Source organism: Ranitomeya variabilis, chromosome 1 (assembly GCF_051348905.1).
Source record: "Ranitomeya variabilis isolate aRanVar5 chromosome 1, aRanVar5.hap1, whole genome shotgun sequence".
In the NCBI taxonomy this organism is placed as follows: domain Eukaryota; kingdom Metazoa; phylum Chordata; class Amphibia; order Anura; family Dendrobatidae; genus Ranitomeya; species Ranitomeya variabilis.
In genome coordinates this window covers 847,465,932-847,486,477 of record NC_135232.1, presented here as the reverse complement: position 1 = coordinate 847,486,477, position 20,546 = coordinate 847,465,932, and the positions used below count along the sequence as shown (strand labels likewise).

Below are 20,546 nucleotides of genomic sequence, written 5' to 3'. Positions count from 1 at the left end.
CGCCCATCGGTGACCCCGTGATCACAGGTCTCCTGGAGACCTCTATGGTTGTCACTGCCGGATTGCTATGAGCACCGCCCAGTGGTTGGCCCTCATAGCAAGTGAGTAATTCTGCTACATATGGGCAATCTGATCATTGCCTTTATGTAGCAGAGGAGATCGGGTTATGGCAGCTTCTAGTCTCCCATGGAGGCTATTGAAGCATGCCAAAAGTAAAAAAAAATAAAAAAGTTCAAATCACCCCCCTTTTGCCTCATTCGAAATAAAATTATAGAAAAAAAAAACCATACACATACTTGGTATCGCCGCGTTTAGAATCGCCTGATTTATCAATAAAAATAGCATTAAACGGTGTAGTGAGAAAAAAGTAAAAACATCAGAATTACTTTTTTTGGTCGCCGCGATACTGCATTAAAATGCAATAACGGGTGATCAAAAGATAATATCTGCACCAAAATGGTATCATTAAAAACATCAGCTCAGTGCGCAAAAAAATAAGCCTTCACCCGACCCCAGATCACGAAAAATGGAGACGTTATGTGTGTCGGAAAATGGCGTAATTTTTAATTTTTTTTCAACAAAGTTTGGAATTTTTTTTTTTTACCACTTAAATAAAAAAGAACCTAGACATGTTTGGTATCTATATACTCATAATGACCTGGAGAATCATAATTGCAGGTCAGTTTTAGCATTTAGTGAACATAGTAAAAAAGCAAAATAAAAAAACAACTGTGCGATTGCAGTTTTTTGGAAATTTCACCACACTTGGAAATTCTTTCCTGTTTTCAAGTACACGACATGGTAAAACCAATGATGTCATTCAAAAGTACAACTCATCCTGCAAAAAACAAGCCCTCACATGGCCATATTGACCAAAAAATATAAAAGTTATGGCTCTGGGAAGAATGGGAGCGAAAAATGAAAATGCAAAGCCAAAAATACCTCTGGTCATTAAGGAGTTAAATATATACAATCAGTACTTAATTAAATTACGTTTTGTCAGAAGTTAATTTTAAAAAAGTGCCCCTTTTTTGCTAGACAGCAGTGCTATACCGTATGAATTATAGATTTAGCTATGGAAGCCACAAGTACAGATCTTCTTCTATGAGCTCTAATCCCGCGTCATAGGAAGCCCCTTTCTGCTTTGTGGGGGACACAGTACTGCTTTTCCTATGCACAATATTAGTGATGTTGGTGAAGGAGCGTCACTGCTCATTTCGCTAGTTAAGGTCGCCCTCGTCTCTCTGCAATGGCTGACGCATGAGCAGAGAAGGGAGCTGGCTTGCTTTCTAAAATAAGCTGTCGGCCAGCATCCTTCTCATACGTGGCGGCATCGGAAAAACTGTACTGTCAGTCATAGATCCAGAAGTAGAACCGTTGCAGCCCAGGATTAGAACTTAGAGCTGAAGATCGGACATTGGACATCAAACATATTAGTAAGTTGCATAACTTATTAATTCAAACACATTTTAGTGCATAATTTAAAAATGTAACCCCTTTCCAACATGTCATGGGTGCCAACCGGCACATGCCTGTAACTTTTGCAATTGGTTCTAGCTCTGCTTGAGACCATGGTCAAGAGCGACCTTAGCACACTGTTGTCACACAGAAGGAGGCATCCTGCACTTTCCCCTAATTTTTACACCCAGCAGGAACCCAGCTAAATTAATGAGCACCAATGGGTTACCATGGCTGCTGAGGACAACAAAATATACATGAAAATGAAATTAGCCCCTTTTGATTCAGTAAATAAAAAAATAATAATAATAGGAAAAAAAAAATAAAATTATATATACTGCTTATATATACAGTTGTGCTCAAAAGTTTACATACCCTGGCAGAATTTTTGCTTTATTGGCCTTTTTTTTAGAGAATATGAATGATAACACCAAAACTTTTTCTCCACTCATGGTTAGTGGTTGGGTGAAGCCATTTTTGTGAAACTACTGTGTTTTCTCTTTTTAAATCATAATGACAACCCAATACATCCAAATGACCTTGATCAAAAGTTCACATACCCCATTTCTTAATACCGTGTTTTGCCCCCTCTAACATCAATGGCAGCTTGAAGTCTTTTGTGGTAGTTGTGGATGAAGTTCTTTATTTTCACAGATGGTAAAGCTGCCCACTCTTCTTGGCAAAAATCCTCCAGTTCCTGTAAATTCCTGGGCTGTTTAGCATGAACTGTGCTCTTGAGCTCTCCCCAGAGGGGCTCAACGATATTGAGGTCAGGAGACTGAGAGGATCACTCCAAAACCTTCACTTTGTTCTACTGTAGCCAATGACAGGTCATCTTGGCCTTGTGTTTTGGATTGTTGTCATGTTGGAACGTCCAAGTACATCCCATGCGCAGCTTCCGGGCAGATGATTGCAAATTTGCCTCCAGTATTTCCTGATAACGTGCTGCATTCATCTTTCCTTCAACTTTGACCAAATTTCCTGTGCCTTTGTAGCTCACACATTCCCAAAACATCAGTGATCCATCTCCGTGATTTACAGTAGGAATGGTGTTCCTTTCATGATAGGCCTTGTTGACCTCTCTCTTCTGGCAACTTGACAATGCAGCCTATTTTTCTTCAAGTGCCTCCTTATTGTGTATCTTGAAACAGCCAGACTGCTAGCTTTCAGAAAGTCCAGTATGTCAGCTGATGTTATTTGTGGGTTTTTCTTTGCATCCAAAACAATTTTCCTGGCAGTTGTGGATGACATTTTTGTTGGTCTACCTGACTGTGGTTTTGTTTTTACAGAGCCCCTGATTTTCCATTGGCTAATCACAGTTTGAAGGCTTCCGACTGGCATTATCAATTCCTTGAATATCTTTTTATATCCCTTTCCTGTTATATGCAGTTCAACTACCTTTTCCCATAGATACGTTTAAAATTATTTTGCTTTCCCCATGACTCCAGAAACATCAGTGGCTGGATGAAAGATGCAAGAGTCTGTCTGGATCCCAGAAACTCACTCCGCTTTTATGCACACACACTGATTACAAGCAAACAGGTCACAGGTAAGTATGTTACCTTTAGTAGCCATTCAAACCCATTTGTGTCAACTTCTGTGCATGTTATCTGGCCAAAATCACCAGGGTATGTGAACTTTTGATCAGGGTCATTTGGATGTTTTGGGTTGGCAGTATGATTTAAAAAGAGAAAACACAGTAATAAATGTCTTCACCCAACCACTAACCATTAGTGGAGAAAACGTTTTGGTGTTATCATACATAGTCACTGAATAAAGGCCAAGAAAACAAAAACTCGGCCGGGGTAAGTAAACTTTTGAGCACAACTGTATATATATATATATATAAAGCATAGTTACTATTATTATTATTATTATTATTATTATTATTTATTGTTATAGCGCCATTTATTCCATGGCGCTTTACATGTGAGGAGGGGTATACATAATAAAAACAAGTATACTATCACCATTTCTGTAAAAATCCATATTGTAAAAATATAACATTATTAATCCCCCATACTGTACTCACTAAGAAAAAAAAGCCATGCATGTTTTTCAGTCGCCTAACCTCTCAAAAAAAAAAACAGCCCAAAAAGATATTAATAAAAAGATCAACTCAGTCTTCAAAAATATAAGACTTCACAAGCTCTACTGACAAAGAAAAATAAAGTCAGGATTTGTCAACACATTTTTTTATTTTTTAAAAATATTTTTTATTTTTTAAAAAGCAGTAAAGCATTAAAAAAATATTTAAATGTAGTATCTCCATAAATACTGACCTACAAAATCAAATTACAAATTAATTTTTACTGCACAATGAATGCTGTAAAAAGAAAAAAAACTTGAACAACAATGGCAAATTTGCATTTATTTTTCTTTATTCCACCCTTGAAAAAAATTTCAATCCTGGTTTTCAGTACATTAGATGATAAGGTAAGCGGTGGCAATCAAACTTATCCCACAAAAAGCAAGCCCTACCGTGGCTACATCAACAGAAAAATGTAAAAAAAAAAAAAAGCTTATAGCTCCTAGAAGACAGGGATGAAAAAACAAGACCATAAAAAAAAGATGAAAAATGGGCATGGTGGGAAGGGGTTAAGAAAAGTGTTTTTTTATATTTCTGCACAATTAAAGAAATTGTAGCATAAGAACATTTTTTAAATACAACACATAAAAAGTACATAAATATATTGTTATAAAATGTGACATACAAAATCGTGTTCCCTACAAAATACATACGTTTTGAACGATATTTTTCACAAAAAAATATATACAATATTAACACTAGCCTTAAATAACACGTTTATGGTTGACCTGCAGTGCATAATTTATAAATAATGAAAATAGAAAATGAATGCTTCCATTAAGGCCCTCACAGACACTGCAAAGGCTCCAATTTTTCTGCGACCCTTGTAAAATCCAAGGATTCCTACATGTTCTGCGTACTGACTTCTTTGTATTTCTGGTTGGGCTGGATTGATTTCTTGAGTGCGTACCTGTAAAAAAGAAGCAAATGTTAAACATTCATACTTGACAATCAGGAGGAACTATGTGAAAGGTTTGTACTACAGCTCTACAGATTTTTAGAGCTGCAACCCTCTATTTTTCCACTGGAAGTATGGGACTATTTGCTTTTCTGAACTGTATCCCTCCACCAGTTCGCCAAGCCCAAAGTTCACCAGTTCCCTTCGCTTGGCTGTGAAGACCCTCGGCACGGAAAGTAAAAGCCCCTGCGTGGCTTGAGGTGGGGAACAAGCAGATGAAGGTGTCCAGCCGTTTCAATATAAAACTTCATCACAACTTAATAGGTTCCAGGTACATTAAAAATATTGTGTCAAAGCCAAAGGGCAATTGAGGCCACTTTTATCATTCTCTGAATCATTCAGGCGTTTTAGAGAAAATATACTTTCAAGATCCGGCTGGGAACCATAGCCAGAGACAACACTAGCTCTTCCCAGCACCAAAGAGAGACCTGTCATATCACCCGTCATAAAGAGAGACCTGTCATATCACCTCTAGCATCGCTGGGAAGAGCCGGCCAAGGTCAGAGCTGGACTAGTCTGCACACTGACTATGGTCCCCAGCTGAATCTTCAAAGTATATTTTCTCTGAAGTGCTGGAGCATTTCAGAAATTGATTTACCTGACTGTCATTGTGCCAAAGGTTGTGATTCATGCGGTTTAGGCGGCATGAATCACCTGACAGGTTCCCTTTGAATGAGTTGGTGCTCACTGTCAGCTCCAAATTAAAGGGGTTGTCTTGGATTAACATATTGATGACCGATCTGTAGGTTTGGTGATCAATATAAGTTTGGTGGGAGTCCGATACCCAGTACTCCACCGATCAGCTGATATCCGCTCTGGCCTAATGTAAGTAATCTATAGAGTGGAACTCCGCAGTTCTGGACTTTATTTAGTGGGCGCCATCACATACTGCAGTTTATTTCCCATTTGCTTGGAGAATAGGGTGCACAGAAAGATAAACTATGGGTCCACAGAATTCTATCAGTATCAGATTCCGCATTGGCGTCAGTGGCTTTTTTATAATATTCACAATTTTAAGTCAAATTCGTGGAATCTCTAATTTGCAATACCAGACACAGACACATATACAATAGTGGCGCTGTTTCTGGGAGTTCACACAACGTCTTTAAGAAAAAAATTTTTTAATGAAATGAAAAAGAAATACTAAGTTGCTGTAATAACTTAATTCCGTTATACAAAAAAATGGTAATGTTATATAATATGGACACAACTTACCATTTATATGCAAAAAACGCTACCAGTGCAACTGCAAGAAGCAGCAATGCGATTAAAAAGATTGTGAGCGCCAGGCATTCCTCATTCATTGGTGACTTCACAATGTCCGAGTCTGTACAGCGAAGACCCCTATAACCACTTTCACACCTAAGGAACAAAAGAAATGTATTAGTTCAAATGCAAAACATTCCCAGAATTATTTACCATTATTTCTAACATTATCAATGCCAGAACTGAACGATGTGATACGATATAGCCAAAATAAGGCAGTGATTATAGGAGCACTTTTTCACCTATTAAAAACAATCTCTACTTGCCTTTAATAGGTCATGAAAGAAAATAGACTGAAGCCCAAAGATTTCAGCTTAAGGCTGCGTGTCCACGCTCAGGATGGCCGGCGGTATCGCCGATCGGCGCTAAGCCCCGCCCCCTTTCTGGGACGAGATGGTGCCGGTTGTGTACAGTACACATCCGGGATCATCGCACCCCTCGCCATAGGGCCCTGTGATATGCCTTGCAGGGACGCTGCGTCCCCGCAAGGTGTACGGACATGCTGCGATCTGAAAAGACGCGCAGCATGTCCGGAGTCGCAGGGCCGCCGCGTGCGGGTTTCCACGCATAGTGGACACGGGATTTCAACAAATCCCCTCCACTATGCTGGAACATCTGGACGCTGCGTTTGACGCTGCAGCGTCAATCACGCAGCGTTTACTTACCGTGGACACTCACCCTTAATGTCTGCAAGTCACCAATTGGCACAATGGAAAATACAATTTGGCGGCTTTGGATCAGATTTTCAGCTTATGTAAATTATCAATCTTTTGAAATTAAATTCTTAATTTTTTTAAACAATTTTCCCAGAGATTTTTTGATAAATATATTTAAAGAGAATCTGATAGCTCCATAATGTAGGGGCAGAGACCCTGATTCCAACAATGTGTCACTTACTAGGCTACTTGATGCAGTTTTCTCTGTTGTAGATGTAGCAGTGGTCAGATTGTTGAGCTGTGTATAACCCCGCCCACACCCCTGATTGGCTGCTTCCTGTGTACATTGTCAGGACAATGCTAATCACACAAATTAGCTGGACTGCCTGGCATGTGACACCTAGTCCAGTAGTGATAATCTTCTGCTGATAAACCAGTGATTGTATTGAAACTACAGCAAGCAGCTCAGTAAGTGACACATTGCTGGAATCAGTCCCTCTGTCCTTACATTATGCTGCTCTCAGATTACATAACAAAAACCTGCTGACACATTCCCTTTAACCATGAATTTCTAGGAGCAATGACGACATAATGCACGATTCTGAAGGAAGATGCTGCAGAATTATTTCATGAAAAATACAGTTATAACTGTATTCTTGTGTAAAAATTGTATTCTCTACCAAAAAATGTGTCAGGAATCGTCAAGTCGTCTTTGATGGTACACAAATACTAAATCACTGTAAAGTAACTGGATTTCAAAACTCTAATCAGTTGTTATGTGCCAGATATATGTTTTGTTAATTACCTGCAGTAGTGTTCGTCCACATCTAGCAGGTACAAGCACTGACCATTTACACAGTACTTTCTGATTTCTTCTGCACATTCTACTATTCTCACTGCCACATTTGAAGTCGCAGTTGTAGGCACTACAAGAAAAGAAAGAAAAGAAAATCATCAGTATTTAGGGCAATAATCGAAGTTTCATACATTGTTCTGTTAAGTAAATATTATTTTCAACACTTTTCTTCTTTGTATAAGGGTATGTGTCCACGTTCAGGATTGCTTCAGGCTTTGGTCAGGATTTTATGCAGGTAAAATCCTGACCAAAAATGCACCTGAGGTCACTGGCAGGTCACCTGCGGAGTTCCTGCGTGTTTTGCTCATTGTAGCAACATGCTGCGTTCTGAAAAAACGCACCGTGTGTGCGTTTTTGCGGGAAAAACACATGCGTTTTTTAATGCACAGTGGAGACGGGATTTCATTAAATCCCCTCCACTATGCTGTAACATCTGGACGCTGTGTTTTTGACGCTGCGGCACAGCGCTGCGTCAAAAACGCAGCGTTTCCTGAACGTGGACACATACCCTTAAACTACTTTTAAGGTCTCACTCACACATCTGTTTAAACATATACTTGAAAAAATGGCACCAATGTGATCAGTGTGTCATCAGTGTACTTTAGTCTGTGTGTCTGTTGTTACCATCAGTGTGTGGTCAGTGTGTCCATTTTTACCATTAGTGTCATCCGTGTGTCCGTTTTTACCATCAGTGTGTCATCACTGTGTCCATTTTTACACACGTATGACACACTGATGGTAAAACAGACACACAGATGACACACTAATGGTAAAACAGACACACAGATGACACACTAATGGTAAAACAGACACACAGATGACACGCTGATGGTAAAATGGACACACGGATGACACATTGATGGTAAAAATAGACAATCTGTGTGTCCATTTTACCATCTGTGTGTCATCTGTGTGTCTGTTTTACCATTAGTGTGTCATCTGTGTGTCTGTTTTACCATCAGTGTATCATCTGTGTGTCCATTTTACCATCAGTGTGTCATCTGTGTGTCTGTTTTACCATCTGTGTGTCATCTGTGTGTCCGTTTTACCATCAGTGTGTCATCTTTGTGTCTGTTTTACCATCAGTGTGTCATCTGTGTGTCAGTTTTACCATCAGTGTGTCATCTGTGTGTCTGTTTTACCATCTGTGTGTCATCTGTGTGTCCGTTTTACCATCAGTGTGTCATCTTTGTGTCTGTTTTACCATCAGTGTGTCATCTGTGTGTCAGTTTTACCATCAGTGTGTCATCTGTGTGTCTGTTTTACCATCAGTGTGTCATCTGTGTGTCCGTTTTACCATCAGTGTGTCATCTGTGTGTCTGTTTTACCATCAGTGTGTCATCTGTGTGTCCGTTTTACCATCAGTGTATCTGTGTGTCCATTTTACCGTCAGTGTATCATCTGTGTGTCTGTTTTACCATCTGTGTGTCATCTGTGTGTCTGTTTTACCATCAGTGTGTCATCTGTGTGTCTGTTTTACCATTAGTGTGTCATCCTTGTGTCTGTTTTACCATCAGTGTGTCATCTGTGTGTCTGTTTTACCATCAGTGTATCATCTGTGTGTCCATTTTACCATCAGTGTGTCATCTTTGTGTCTGTTTTACCATCAGTGTGTCATCTGTGTGTCTGTTTTACCATCAGTGTGTCATCTGTGTGTCCGTTTTACCATCAGTGTGTCATCTGTGTGTCTGTTTTACCATCAGTGTGTCATCTGTGTGTCCGTTTTACCATCAGTGTATCTGTGTGTCCATTTTACCATCAGTGTATCATCTGTGTGTCTGTTTTACCATCTGTGTGTCATCTGTGTGTCTGTTTTACCATCAGTGTGTCATCTGTGTGTCTGTTTTACCATTAGTGTGTCATCCTTGTGTCTGTTTTACCATCAGTGTGTCATCTGTGTGTCTGTTTTACCATCAGTGTATCATCTGTGTGTCCATTTTACCATCAGTGTGTCATCTTTGTGTCTGTTTTACCATCAGTGTGTCATCTGTGTGTCTGTTTTACCATCTGTGTGTCATCTGTGTGTCTGTTTTACCATCAGTGTGTCATCTGTGTGTCTGTTTTACCATTAGTGTGTCATCCTTGTGTCTGTTTTACCATCAGTGTGTCATCTGTGTGTCTGTTTTACCATCAGTGTATCATCTGTGTGTCCATTTTACCATCAGTGTGTCATCTTTGTGTCTGTTTTACCATCAGTGTGTCATCTGTGTGTCTGTTTTACCATCAGTGTGTCATCTGTGTGTCTGTTTTACCATCAGTGTGTCATCTGTGTGTCCGTTTTACCATCAGTGTGTCATCTGTGTGTCTGTTTTACCATCTGTGTGTCATCTGTGTGTCCGTTTTACCATCAGTGTGTCATCTGTGTGTCCGTTTTACCATCAGTGTGTCATCTGTGTCTGTTTTACCATCAGTGTGTCATCTGTGTGTCTGTTTTACCATCAGTGTGTCATCTGTGTGTCTGTTTTACCATCTGTGTGTCATCTGTGTGTCTGTTTTACCATCTGTGTGTCTGTTTTACCATCAGTGTGTCATTTGTGTGTCCGTTTTACCATCAGTGTGTCATCCGTGTGTCTGTTTTACCATCTGTGTGTCATCTGTGTGTCCGTTTTACCATAAGTGTGTCATCCGTGTGTGTGTTTTACCATCAGTGTGTCATCTGTGTGTCTGTTTTACCATCAGTGTGTCATCTGTGTCTGTTTTACCATCTGTGTGTCATCTGTGTGTCTGTTTTACCATCAGTGTGTCATCTGTGTGTCTGTTTTACCATCAGTGTGTCATCTGTGTGTCCGTTTTACCATCGGTGTGTCATCTGTGTGTCTGTTTTACGATCAGTGTGTCATCTGTGTGTCTGTTTTACCATCTGTGTGTCATCTGTGTGTCCGTTTTACCATCTGTGTGTCATCTGTGTGTCATCTGTGTGTCATCTTTGTGTCCGTTTTACCATCAGTGTCATCTGTGTGTCCGTTTTACCATCTGTGTGTCATATGTGTGTCCGTTTTACCATCTGTGTGTCATATGTGTGTCCGTTTTACCATCTGTGTGTCATCTGTGTGTCTGTTTTACCATCTGTGTGTCATATGTGTGTCCGTTTTACCATCTGTGTGTCATCTGTGTGTCTATTTTACCATCTGTGTGTCATCTGTGTCTGTTTTACCATCTGTGTGTCATCTGTGTGTCCGTTTTACCATCTGTGTGTCATCTGTGTGTCTGTTTTACCATCTGTGTGTCATCTTTGTGTCCGTTTTACCATCAGTGTGTCATCTGTGTGTCCGTTTTACCATCAGTGTCATCTGTGTGTCCGTTTTTACCATCTGTGTGTCTGTTTTACCATCAGTGTACGGTCCATGTGTCCGTTTTTTTATGGATGCATAAATAAATTACAAAGCCTCTGCTAGATCCAGACAGCACACGGATGGTGAATAGATGCCGTCCATGTGCTGTACGTGTTTTGCATAAACCCATACACTTGTATTGGCCCTTGTCATCCGTGACACCAGAAAAAAAGGGACTCCGAGTGTTTTGTACAGACATACGGTCCGTGAAAAAACATAGCCGCGTGAGTTTAAGTAAAACATGAAAGAAAATTGATGTCTTACTTGTGGTTGTGCAGTTCTCTCCAGATTTACACAAAGGAGCAATTGTCTTCTGACACCACACAGTCTGTAGAATGGAGAGACCTACACAAGAGATATAGAGAAACATTAGCAAATAGATCTAAAAAGAAGTGATACATTAATGGAAATGGACCTCAAATGAACCATTTAGAGTATGTCCCCACAGTCAGGAGTTGGCAGCACTTTAGATGCAGCACATGTCCGCTCCGTCCAAAGCACTGCTGGCTACTGAGCGCAAGTGATTCCGCATGTGATCACTGAACCGTGCGGAATCACCGTGCCCAATACATTGTACGGGTGAGATTTATCTTGCAGAGGATCGTGTCTCCACAGGATAAATAGACATGCTGCGGTCTGGAAAGACGCGCCACATGTCCGTCTCCGCAGCTAAGCCACTGTGGACGCATAGTGGGCATGGGATTTCTTGAAGTCCCATCCACTATGCTGTAACATCTGGACGCTGTTGGTTGGATGCTGCACAAGTATGCAGCGTCCAACCCGCAGCGTTTACTGACCGTATGCACCTACCCTCAGAGTCTTGCAGAACATCTTACAGGTGCCGATTCATCATTGTCTTTGCACCTGTTTTTTGTGTTTTGTGCCTTTTTTTGCGGCCAGTTCTTAATTCTATTAGCGTCTGTTTTAGACCTGTTTTTGTCTAGTTTTGTGTGTCTTCTCCTTCTTTTTTTGTTTGTACTCAGTTTGTAATTCATTTTGTGCAGTTTTGAAATCTATTTTATGCGCTCGCCTGTTTTTTGTCTAGTTTTGTGTGTTTTCCTCCCTTTTTTGTTTGCACCCAATTCTTATTTCTCTTTGTGCTTTTTTATATGTCTATTTGATATGTGCTTGCCTGTTTTCTTTCCTTTTCCGCTTTGTGGTCGGAGTCTAGCGATTCCAGAAGTTTTTGCTTGATTCATCAATTGTGACTTTTTAAAAAGTCACAAAATTTGGTGCAGCTTCGCTTTCTATCCTTGGTGTATTTTTGAGTGTCCCAGCATTTCGGGGTAATTTTGTTCACTTTTGGCACCAAAAATTTGCAAGACAACAACAGCAACACAAACGTTTGACTTCGCACAGAATTCATGAATTGAGACTTGCAACGTTTATGAATTTGGAGCCCAACATGGCAACTAATACCACAAGACAAAAAAGGAAAGTGACTAGCAAAATATAATTGATGAATTGGAGAACATGGAGGTGTCCGCTGTTGCATCGCGGCTCGACACTCTAACATCGTACCCCTAACACTACACTCCAGTGTGTATATTTTACACCAATGGAAAAGTGGACACAAAGGTCAGGAAAGGCTCAAGCCCATGAATCCTCCGGCATGCCATCGTTGTATTGCAGATCTCATGGCATCAAACACTCTGTAGTTATTTGCTAAGCAAATTTGCCTTTGCAGTCGGAAGCTTGGTGTCAGCCCAAGATGCGTGACCGATTCAATATTTGCCCTTGTGGTATATGTAGTGATATACTGTGGGAGTGCCGCTGCAGTTATCACATCCTCAACCTCCTGGTTTCCAACAAGCCAAAAACACAAACAGAACGACGGTCCGCTGCTCGACGTTCTAGAAAGAAGGGTGTTAGCGGATTTCTGGTAAATGAATGAGGAAACCTAACAAGCAACTACATGAGTGGAAGCTTGTCTTAGCATACTTCTTATTAACAGGCAAATGATCGTTTCCCACTATCGAAACATCTGGCTGCCCCCGGGTGTATGGAAGGACTCTTTGGTTTTACATATTTAATTATGTGATTGTGACTGCCGACATCATTTCATGAGTCACGCCATTTCTTTGCTTATGCCTTGAAATTCAGATACCTTTATTACTTCCAAATTTCTAAAGCTGTCGTCTTCCCGAAAACCTGCAATGTCCAATATTTTTTTAGCAGTCCATGTGTCCATGTAAAATATGAGTATAATCTATCAAAAATGTTATATTCTGATATTTTTGTCATCTTTTGAACTATGTAGCTGATATGGGCAAAAAATATATATATATATATTTTATATATTTTTATTTCTAACTTGTTTTACATGATTTACGTAAATCGTTATTTTTTTAAAGAATTTAGCAATTTTTTTTTATTTCACGATTATTATTATTATTAAAAAAAAAATTGTAACTTGCAATTTTCACACAGGCCACTGGGGCTTTTTTAGACTTCTGCTTCCTGTCCTCGCTCGGTTTTCAGCAAGGCGACTTTATTTTCAGGGACAGGAGGTAACACCTCTATACGCAGTTTATCCACCAATCACAATAGACAATGTCACGGCTGATCCTGCTCCCCCTCCCTTCACAATGACCTGTGCACAGGCTCATTAGACACCTTGATACAAACAATAGTGTCCAGGGTCTGACTATTGTTGCTATGTACATGTATTGTTTCCTGATTCTAAAAAAGCCCAGGTGGCAAATGTGAAAATTGCAACATTTCTATTTCATTTTAATATAGGTTATGATATGTATTTTTTTTTAATACATTCAAAACAAAAACCTGATTGATATCTTAGGTACTTTTCTGATGATAGCTTCCCTTTAAAGCTGCAATGCAGATAAGATGACTAGTCATGGGCACCACAGTGTAAAGTGCAGCTTATGCTTTGGAGAGTCAATGTCCAAATCTGTGTAGTCTGAAGCAAACATTGGCTCCATGCTGTGTAACCAATAACATATTCTCCATAGTTACAATGGAAGATGTTTATCAGTACTTAGTTTGCTCATGGATTAACTTTAATGCTAAGGTTTCCTTTGCCGACTTTCTATAGCCTGTCCTGTGTTTGAACATGGAATACCTGTGGGCAATAGGGTTATTATCAGTAATTGTTGGATCGTAATAAGTATGTTTTCTTCTTTACACAATACGAGTGGCCATTTAACGTGTTTGGCTGGTGTACGTCAGGATACAGTTTCTTCAACTATATATCACAATTGACCATACTTTTCAACACTACTGTATGCAATCATTTTTTAAAGGGAATCTATCAGCAGGTTTTTGCTATTTAATCTAAGAGCAGCATGAGGTAAGGGGAGAAACCCTGATTTCAGCGATGTGTCACTTACTAGGCTTGCTTTAACTGTTTTAATACAATCAATGTTTATCAGCAGGAGATTATCACTACAGGACTAGGTATCACATGTCTCCTAGTCCAACCACACCCCCAGCACTGATTAGCTGCTCTCTGTCACTATATAATGAACACAGAAAGCTGTGGTGTGTTCAGGATTATACATAGCTCATGATCTAAGTTCTGCTAGATCTGCAGCAGAGAAAACTGTGATTCTATAATAACTGCTGCACCCAGTAAACTAAGTGATACCTCACTGGAATCAGGGACACTGTCCCTACCTCATGCTGTAGCATGATGACACAGTACTTGGGTCATGTGGAATATCTGATCAGATTACCAACACTATGAAGTTACGGGGGTTCTCCACTACTTGGAAAACCCCTTCTTAAATGCCACAGCCAATCAACGGGCAGTAATGGGCTGCTTCTGACACATTCCTAGGACAATACTTGGGGAAGACGTGAGTGCTGCAGCCTATTAGTAGTCACAGATCAACGGTATAATAATGTCGTGCGAATACCAGCAGACCCAGCACTGACTTCACTAGGACGGCGCCGGTGCGGGAGGGGAGTATCTTTTTTATTACAGGATATAAGGAGGGGTCATCCAAGTGGTGGCCAAATCCTTCCACATTTCCTCAATTCTCTCTTTTTTTGGACTGTATAGTAACATATAGGTATGATTGGTTCGCTGTCATATCACCGGTCGGTATAGGGGAAGTTAGGAAAAGGTTTGGAAGGTTCATATAACTGCTATTATTAATAATGATGTCACCAATGAGATTTTGGACAGCTTGTTTTAGATTTTTTTAGATTAGAAAAAACTAGTGTATAAAATGCTAATTTAATACATATCCTTCATATGAAACAGAAGGGAGTTGTGTTGTAGGATTGAAGCTCATATAACTAAAATGGCGAAGGGGCTAAAAAATGAATGATGTCCGGAAACTCACTAATTACACAACAACTTAAGAAAAGTACAGTGTTAGCCTCTGTACTCTGCTGACACGATAGTAGCAATGTCAGCGTTCTCACAGGGCTACATGTAATGGGCGAGATCAAAGTTTGCACCCAGCCCAGTCTTGCTTCACCGGCTCGGAGATGTCAGCACTTTGAAGCTTTCGACAACGTGAAATAGATAGCCATCATAAATGGCTCAGCAGCACACACCTCCGACCGTCCACCTTCTTCCGGCATACGATATGATTGAGAGTCCAACCACATGACTGCAGATTCATGCACCTCTCTACTAGTGATTGCTCAAAGTACAATCGGAACTATAAAAAGTGGCATCATACAAGCTAATAGACCTCGATTATAAAGCTACATGATTTTCAGATCTGGCTCTTGCCCAAGTTTCATAGCAATTGTAGTTATTACAAGTCAAACTGAGCTCACTAGATACTTAGGGCCCCAACGATTGACACACAAAAGATCTGGTAAAAAATTCAACACCGCTGAAGATGACTTTTTGCTGGGAATCAAAGACCTTCTGTTCTGGCCTCAGCGCCTCTTTAGGCCGTGCCAGAATTTTTTTTACTTTGAAAGATTATCTAGCAGTCCAGGTCAATCATGACTGGCACATATACAGCGTTGCATCTATTATATTAATTCATTGGGATATTTAGAATCCAAAACCAAAACAAAATGCAGTTAGTAGGGTCTATAATGCCCATTTAACTTACCCCTTTCCGACATCGGGCGTAATAGTATGCCGATGTCGGACACCCTCCCTTTGATGTGGGCTCCGGCGGTGAGCCCACATCTTTTTCGGCACATGTCAGCTGTTTTGAACAGCTGACATATGCTTGCAACAGCCGCGGGTGGAATCGCGATATACCCACGGCTGTTAAATATCTGACAGTGGCATTTAACATGCGCTTCAGGCAAATCCAGCCCATCGGCACCCGTGTCACATGACCGTGGGTCACCGATGGGTTGGTATGACAACCAGAGGTCTCCAGAAGACCTCTATAGTTTTCACTGCTGGATTGCTATGAGCGCCGCCCGGTGGTCAGCAATTCTGCTCCATACAGGCAATCTGATCATGGTGCTGTACCTGAGAGAGGGTTACATACAAAATGCAAATATAAATTACAGTGAGCAAACTAACATTGACAGACTTGAAATGAAAATATAAATATCAGCTTCTCATTTCTGTCAAATTAACTCAAAATTAGGAAAATAACCAACATAAAAAAAAGCCATGAAAATCCGCTATTAGAAGTAGGTTGGCTGTGGTCAGTCAGTGAGTAAATCCACAGTTCCTGCAGCGGCTTACATCATCTTTCCCAGCACTGCAGAATAGAGCACTTACTGATGGCCACTTTCTCAGTGGAATGCCATTCACAAAAGTACAACAAACACTGATGTGGTTTTGTGGAATGTGATTACAATAGCAGAGCATTCCAGTTATTAGCACAGCAACAGAGAAAGCCCTGATAAGACAAATCCGAAAATAGCCTATGCCGCTGTCTCTGCCATTGTAGATGCGCAAACGTGGTGATGATGACATTGCAAAAAGCACGTGAAATAGTTCGTTGTTGGAGACGGACACTTTATGACTACAGCCTTGTGCAATGTGCCATTATAATAGTAAAATATACAGTATGAGGCCATATGGGTGTATGCAGCAGTTATATATATGTAGCGGAATATGATAAGACTACGTAGTGTCTTAACACATGATGGAATTATCTCAGATTTTTTGTAATAAGTCAATTTACAATACAATGGATGTGAATCTGGTTTTACATAACAATCTTTGTTATATACAGAGAAAAATAAGAATATTCACATCCACAGCATGAACATTATATTACTGAAACACTGCGGATGGTCAAGCTACAATCTGCACCCCTAAGAAGCCAAATCATCGATGTCAAATCTGACCCCATATTTACAGTATATATACTGACTACACATTAATCGACATAAGAAAAAGTAAACTTTCTTGTTAATTCGTTTCTTTAATTATTACATTTTAAAGATGTTTATCTCAGGAGTCAGGACAAAAAATGATGGCATATCTCTGTGTACTAGCTTTCTAAATACAATCAATAGAGTAAGCCACAAGTATCTAATCGGCAAGGATGCATCTGCAGTGATACCTGCCAACTGAATCCATTGCCAATGGAGCCAGGAGAAAGGTGAAATTACATACGAATCACAACACAATTTGATGTGGTCTAAGCTGCAGTGCCCAAGAATGGCTACTTGAGCTGCAGTACTCAAGAATGGGTCCTTGAGCTGCAGTACCCAAGAATGGCTACTTCAGCTGCAGTGCCCAAGAAATGCCACTTGAGCTACAGTGCCCAAGAATGGCTACTTGAGCTGCAGTGCCCAAGAATGGCTACTTGAGCTGCAGTGCCCAAGAATGGCTACTTGAGCTGCAGTGCTCAAGAATGGCTACTTAAACTGCAGTGCCCAAGAATGTCTACTTGAGCTGCAGTGCCCAAGAATGGCTACTTGAGCTGCAGTGCCCAAGAATAGCTACTTGAGCTGCAGTAATCAAGAATGGCTACTTGAACTGCAGTAATCAAGAATGACTACTTGAACTGCAGTGCCCAAGAATGGCTACTTGAGCTGCAGTACTCAAGAATGGCTACTTGAACTGCAGTGCCCAAGAATGGCTACTTGAGCTGCAGTGCCCAAGAATAGCTACTTGAACTGCAGTGCCCAAGGATAGCTACTTGAGCTGCAGTACTCAAGAATGGCTACTTGAACTGCAGTGCCCAAGAATGGCTACTTGAGCTGCAGTGCCCATGAATGGCTACTTGAGCTGCAGTGCCCAAGAATGGCTACTTGAGCTGCAGTGCCCAAAAATGGCTACTTGAGCTGCAGTGCCCAAGAAGAGCTACTTGAGCTGCAGTACCCAAGGAGGGCTACTTGAGCTGCTGTACCCAAGAAGGGCTACTTGAGCTGCAGTGCCCAAGAATGGCTACTTGAGCTGCAGTGCCCATGAATGGCTACTTGCGCTGCAGTGCCCATGAATGGCTACTTGAGTTGCAGTGCCCAAGAATGGCTACTTGAGCTGCAGTGCCCAAGAAGAACTACTTGAGCTGCAGTACCCAAGAAGGGCTACTTGAGCTGTAGTACCCAAGAAGGGCTACTTAAGATGCAGTACTCAAAAATGGCTACTTAAGATGCAGTACCAAAGAATGGCTACTTGAGCTGCAGTACCCAAGAAGGGCTACTTGAGCTGCAGTGCCCAAGAATGACTACTTGAGCTGCAGTACCCAAGAATGGCTACTTGAGCTGCAGTGTCTGACAATGGCTACATGAGCTGCAGTGCCAGACATAGTCACACTTATGGACTTTGCACTGTTGAGTATGAAAGTTATCTGACTGATTCACTAGCACACCAGCACTGCAAATTCTTTGTTCTGCTCAGTGAAGGCAGTCCTGTAGATGGGATACTGCCAAACATACATTGTTAGTCCGTTTTATGGATATGGTATGAGTGCAATATCCTGTAAAATGTAATTATTTACTATGTTACATTAGCCATAGCATGCTTGTGAGATAAGGAAAGTAGACTGAGTCTCATAGCGACAAAGTCCAATTTATTTAATTAAGATCTGTATTCTACGGAGTTAGAATATGTTCATGAAACACGCATAAAACGTAAATTTATTCTAACAATGGACACCTCAGTGTTACTGATCTGTGAGATAATTATGTATCCAAAATGATAAACCATAAGGGTAGTTTTGTTGATCTTCTGTTTATGGTAATGATACCACTGTGAAGCACATAGCCATCAAAATGTGATGCAACAACATTCTTTCTATGAAATGCCTAACGTCAGAAGTGAACAGGTGAAGAGTCAGGTTAATAATAAACTATAAGACAATTAGACTGACCTTGGACAATGCTTATGTGGCTCGCTAGACAGGAGGGTTTTTCTAATAGTTTTATGCCCACGCTGCAATTTGCACGCCATGGCTAAGTGCCCATCTTAACGCAAAAATCAGAAATGAACTAAGCGCTCTGTATCCTATTTTATGTTTGCCATACACATTAGACTAATGTTGTCCGCACTTGGCAATAGCGACAGACTCGCCAACACTCTAAAGTGTATGTATGGGTGGGTGACAAACTGATTGTTGGAGATGTCAATCAACAATGTCCAATTTTGGACGACTGATTGCTTTACAAGAGGTAAACCACCAGCAGATATGTCTGACAGCGGCTCTCTCATAGAGAACGAAGGAGATCTCAGCCGAATGTGTGCTACTGTGTATGGGAGAGATGGTTTTCGGCTGAACGAGTGTCCGAAGCATTGCCAAACTGACTGCCATCTAGTGTTTATGGCCGTCTTAACACATAAGGGGATGTAAATGTGCTGCAGTCTATACCATAGGTCAACCCTCTACTCTACAAAGTTTCTGAAAATAATTTACCCCGAGGCTCACTTGTGACTGCCATTGACACGCGTTCCCCTATCGGCTCTACGTTATCACATACTTAAACATCTTGCTCTACAAGCACAGAGTATCACTATCTTTTGCAGCACTCCTCATGTACATGCTTGTTCAGCTATGTAGGAGGTAGCACAAACTACAATACTGATATGTAAATTGAGAAATACAGTAAATAAGGTTTCACTGTCTGCATGGATATTTGGAATAAAAAATCCACCAGTTAAACAGAAACTCCGGTAGCTCATATTAACTATGGGTTTGGTTAGAAATGAAGTTTGCAACCTGTAATTATGACCAACACCGTCCAAAAATGTAGCAAGGTTTAGAAATCTGGCTCAGTCTGGATCTCAGACATTTTTGTGTTTAACCTTTTTCCTTTGTATTAATGGGAGGGATAGGTTAAGTTCTCACATACTCTTAGTCAGCTAACAATTCCAAATACCTGCCTAGAACGAGAAATGTAGATCATCCACAGCTACAACAGGATGATTTCTCTAGTTTGACCTCAACTCAAAAATGCTATGTCCTATGGGGAGGTCTCAGTTCCCTTCCACTTTCTGGTAAGTTAACTCTAGTTCTGCTAGTTTATCATGCTGAGGAATGTGAGATAAACAGGGCACTCCTGAATATCCCCTACCTACAATCCAGGTGGGTCAGATTACAAGTATTTTCACCATTGTCTCCTAATCTATAAAAGCACAAAAACTACATAGGCATCAGGCATGTAACACCAAAACTTCAGGTGGTCATACTCTTTATGAAGATGTAAGTTGGGTGATTACACATACATCAAAGAAATGATTATCTGGAAAAAGATTGCTTCAATGTAATAATTTTTAGTACATATTATCTGTTCTGGCACCTATGGCTGAGATCGCACAGTGCATTTGTTGCATGCAATCAACAGCCATGCCCACCTGTGGCCATGAATGAAGGCATGAGTTTGCTGTAACATTGAGGTGTTACCTACAAATTTGTGTGCTTATACAACCCTGCAGAAGGGTGCAATCTATGACTGTCCGTAAATGTGTATTGACGTCGGGCAAAGGCCAAACAATGTTTATGGAAATAGCCTTTCAAAGTAAGATGGTTTGTGGACTAGTGACTATGGAATGAAAATTTTGAACATGACCAACATTGTTTCAGAC

The 20,546-nt window shown here is 40.6% G+C and overlaps 1 protein-coding gene across 2 annotated transcripts in view; it reads right to left on the bottom strand.

Moving 5' to 3' along the window:
* Positions 1 to 3,816: 3,816 nt before the first annotated feature.
* EREG (epiregulin) overlaps positions 3,817 to 20,546 on the bottom strand; it is a 77,584-nt gene continuing 60,854 nt past the window's right edge. For both annotated transcript variants that reach the window (XM_077276578.1, XM_077276586.1), the window contains 4 exons: positions 10,880 to 10,960; positions 7,233 to 7,353; positions 5,721 to 5,867; positions 3,817 to 4,457 (listed from right to left, as the gene is read on the bottom strand). In XM_077276578.1, the coding sequence (XP_077132693.1) occupies positions 4,391 to 4,457; positions 5,721 to 5,867; positions 7,233 to 7,353; positions 10,880 to 10,960 (416 nt within the window). In that variant the 3' untranslated portion in view covers positions 3,817 to 4,390. The remainder of the gene's footprint in view (positions 4,458 to 5,720; positions 5,868 to 7,232; positions 7,354 to 10,879; positions 10,961 to 20,546) is intronic.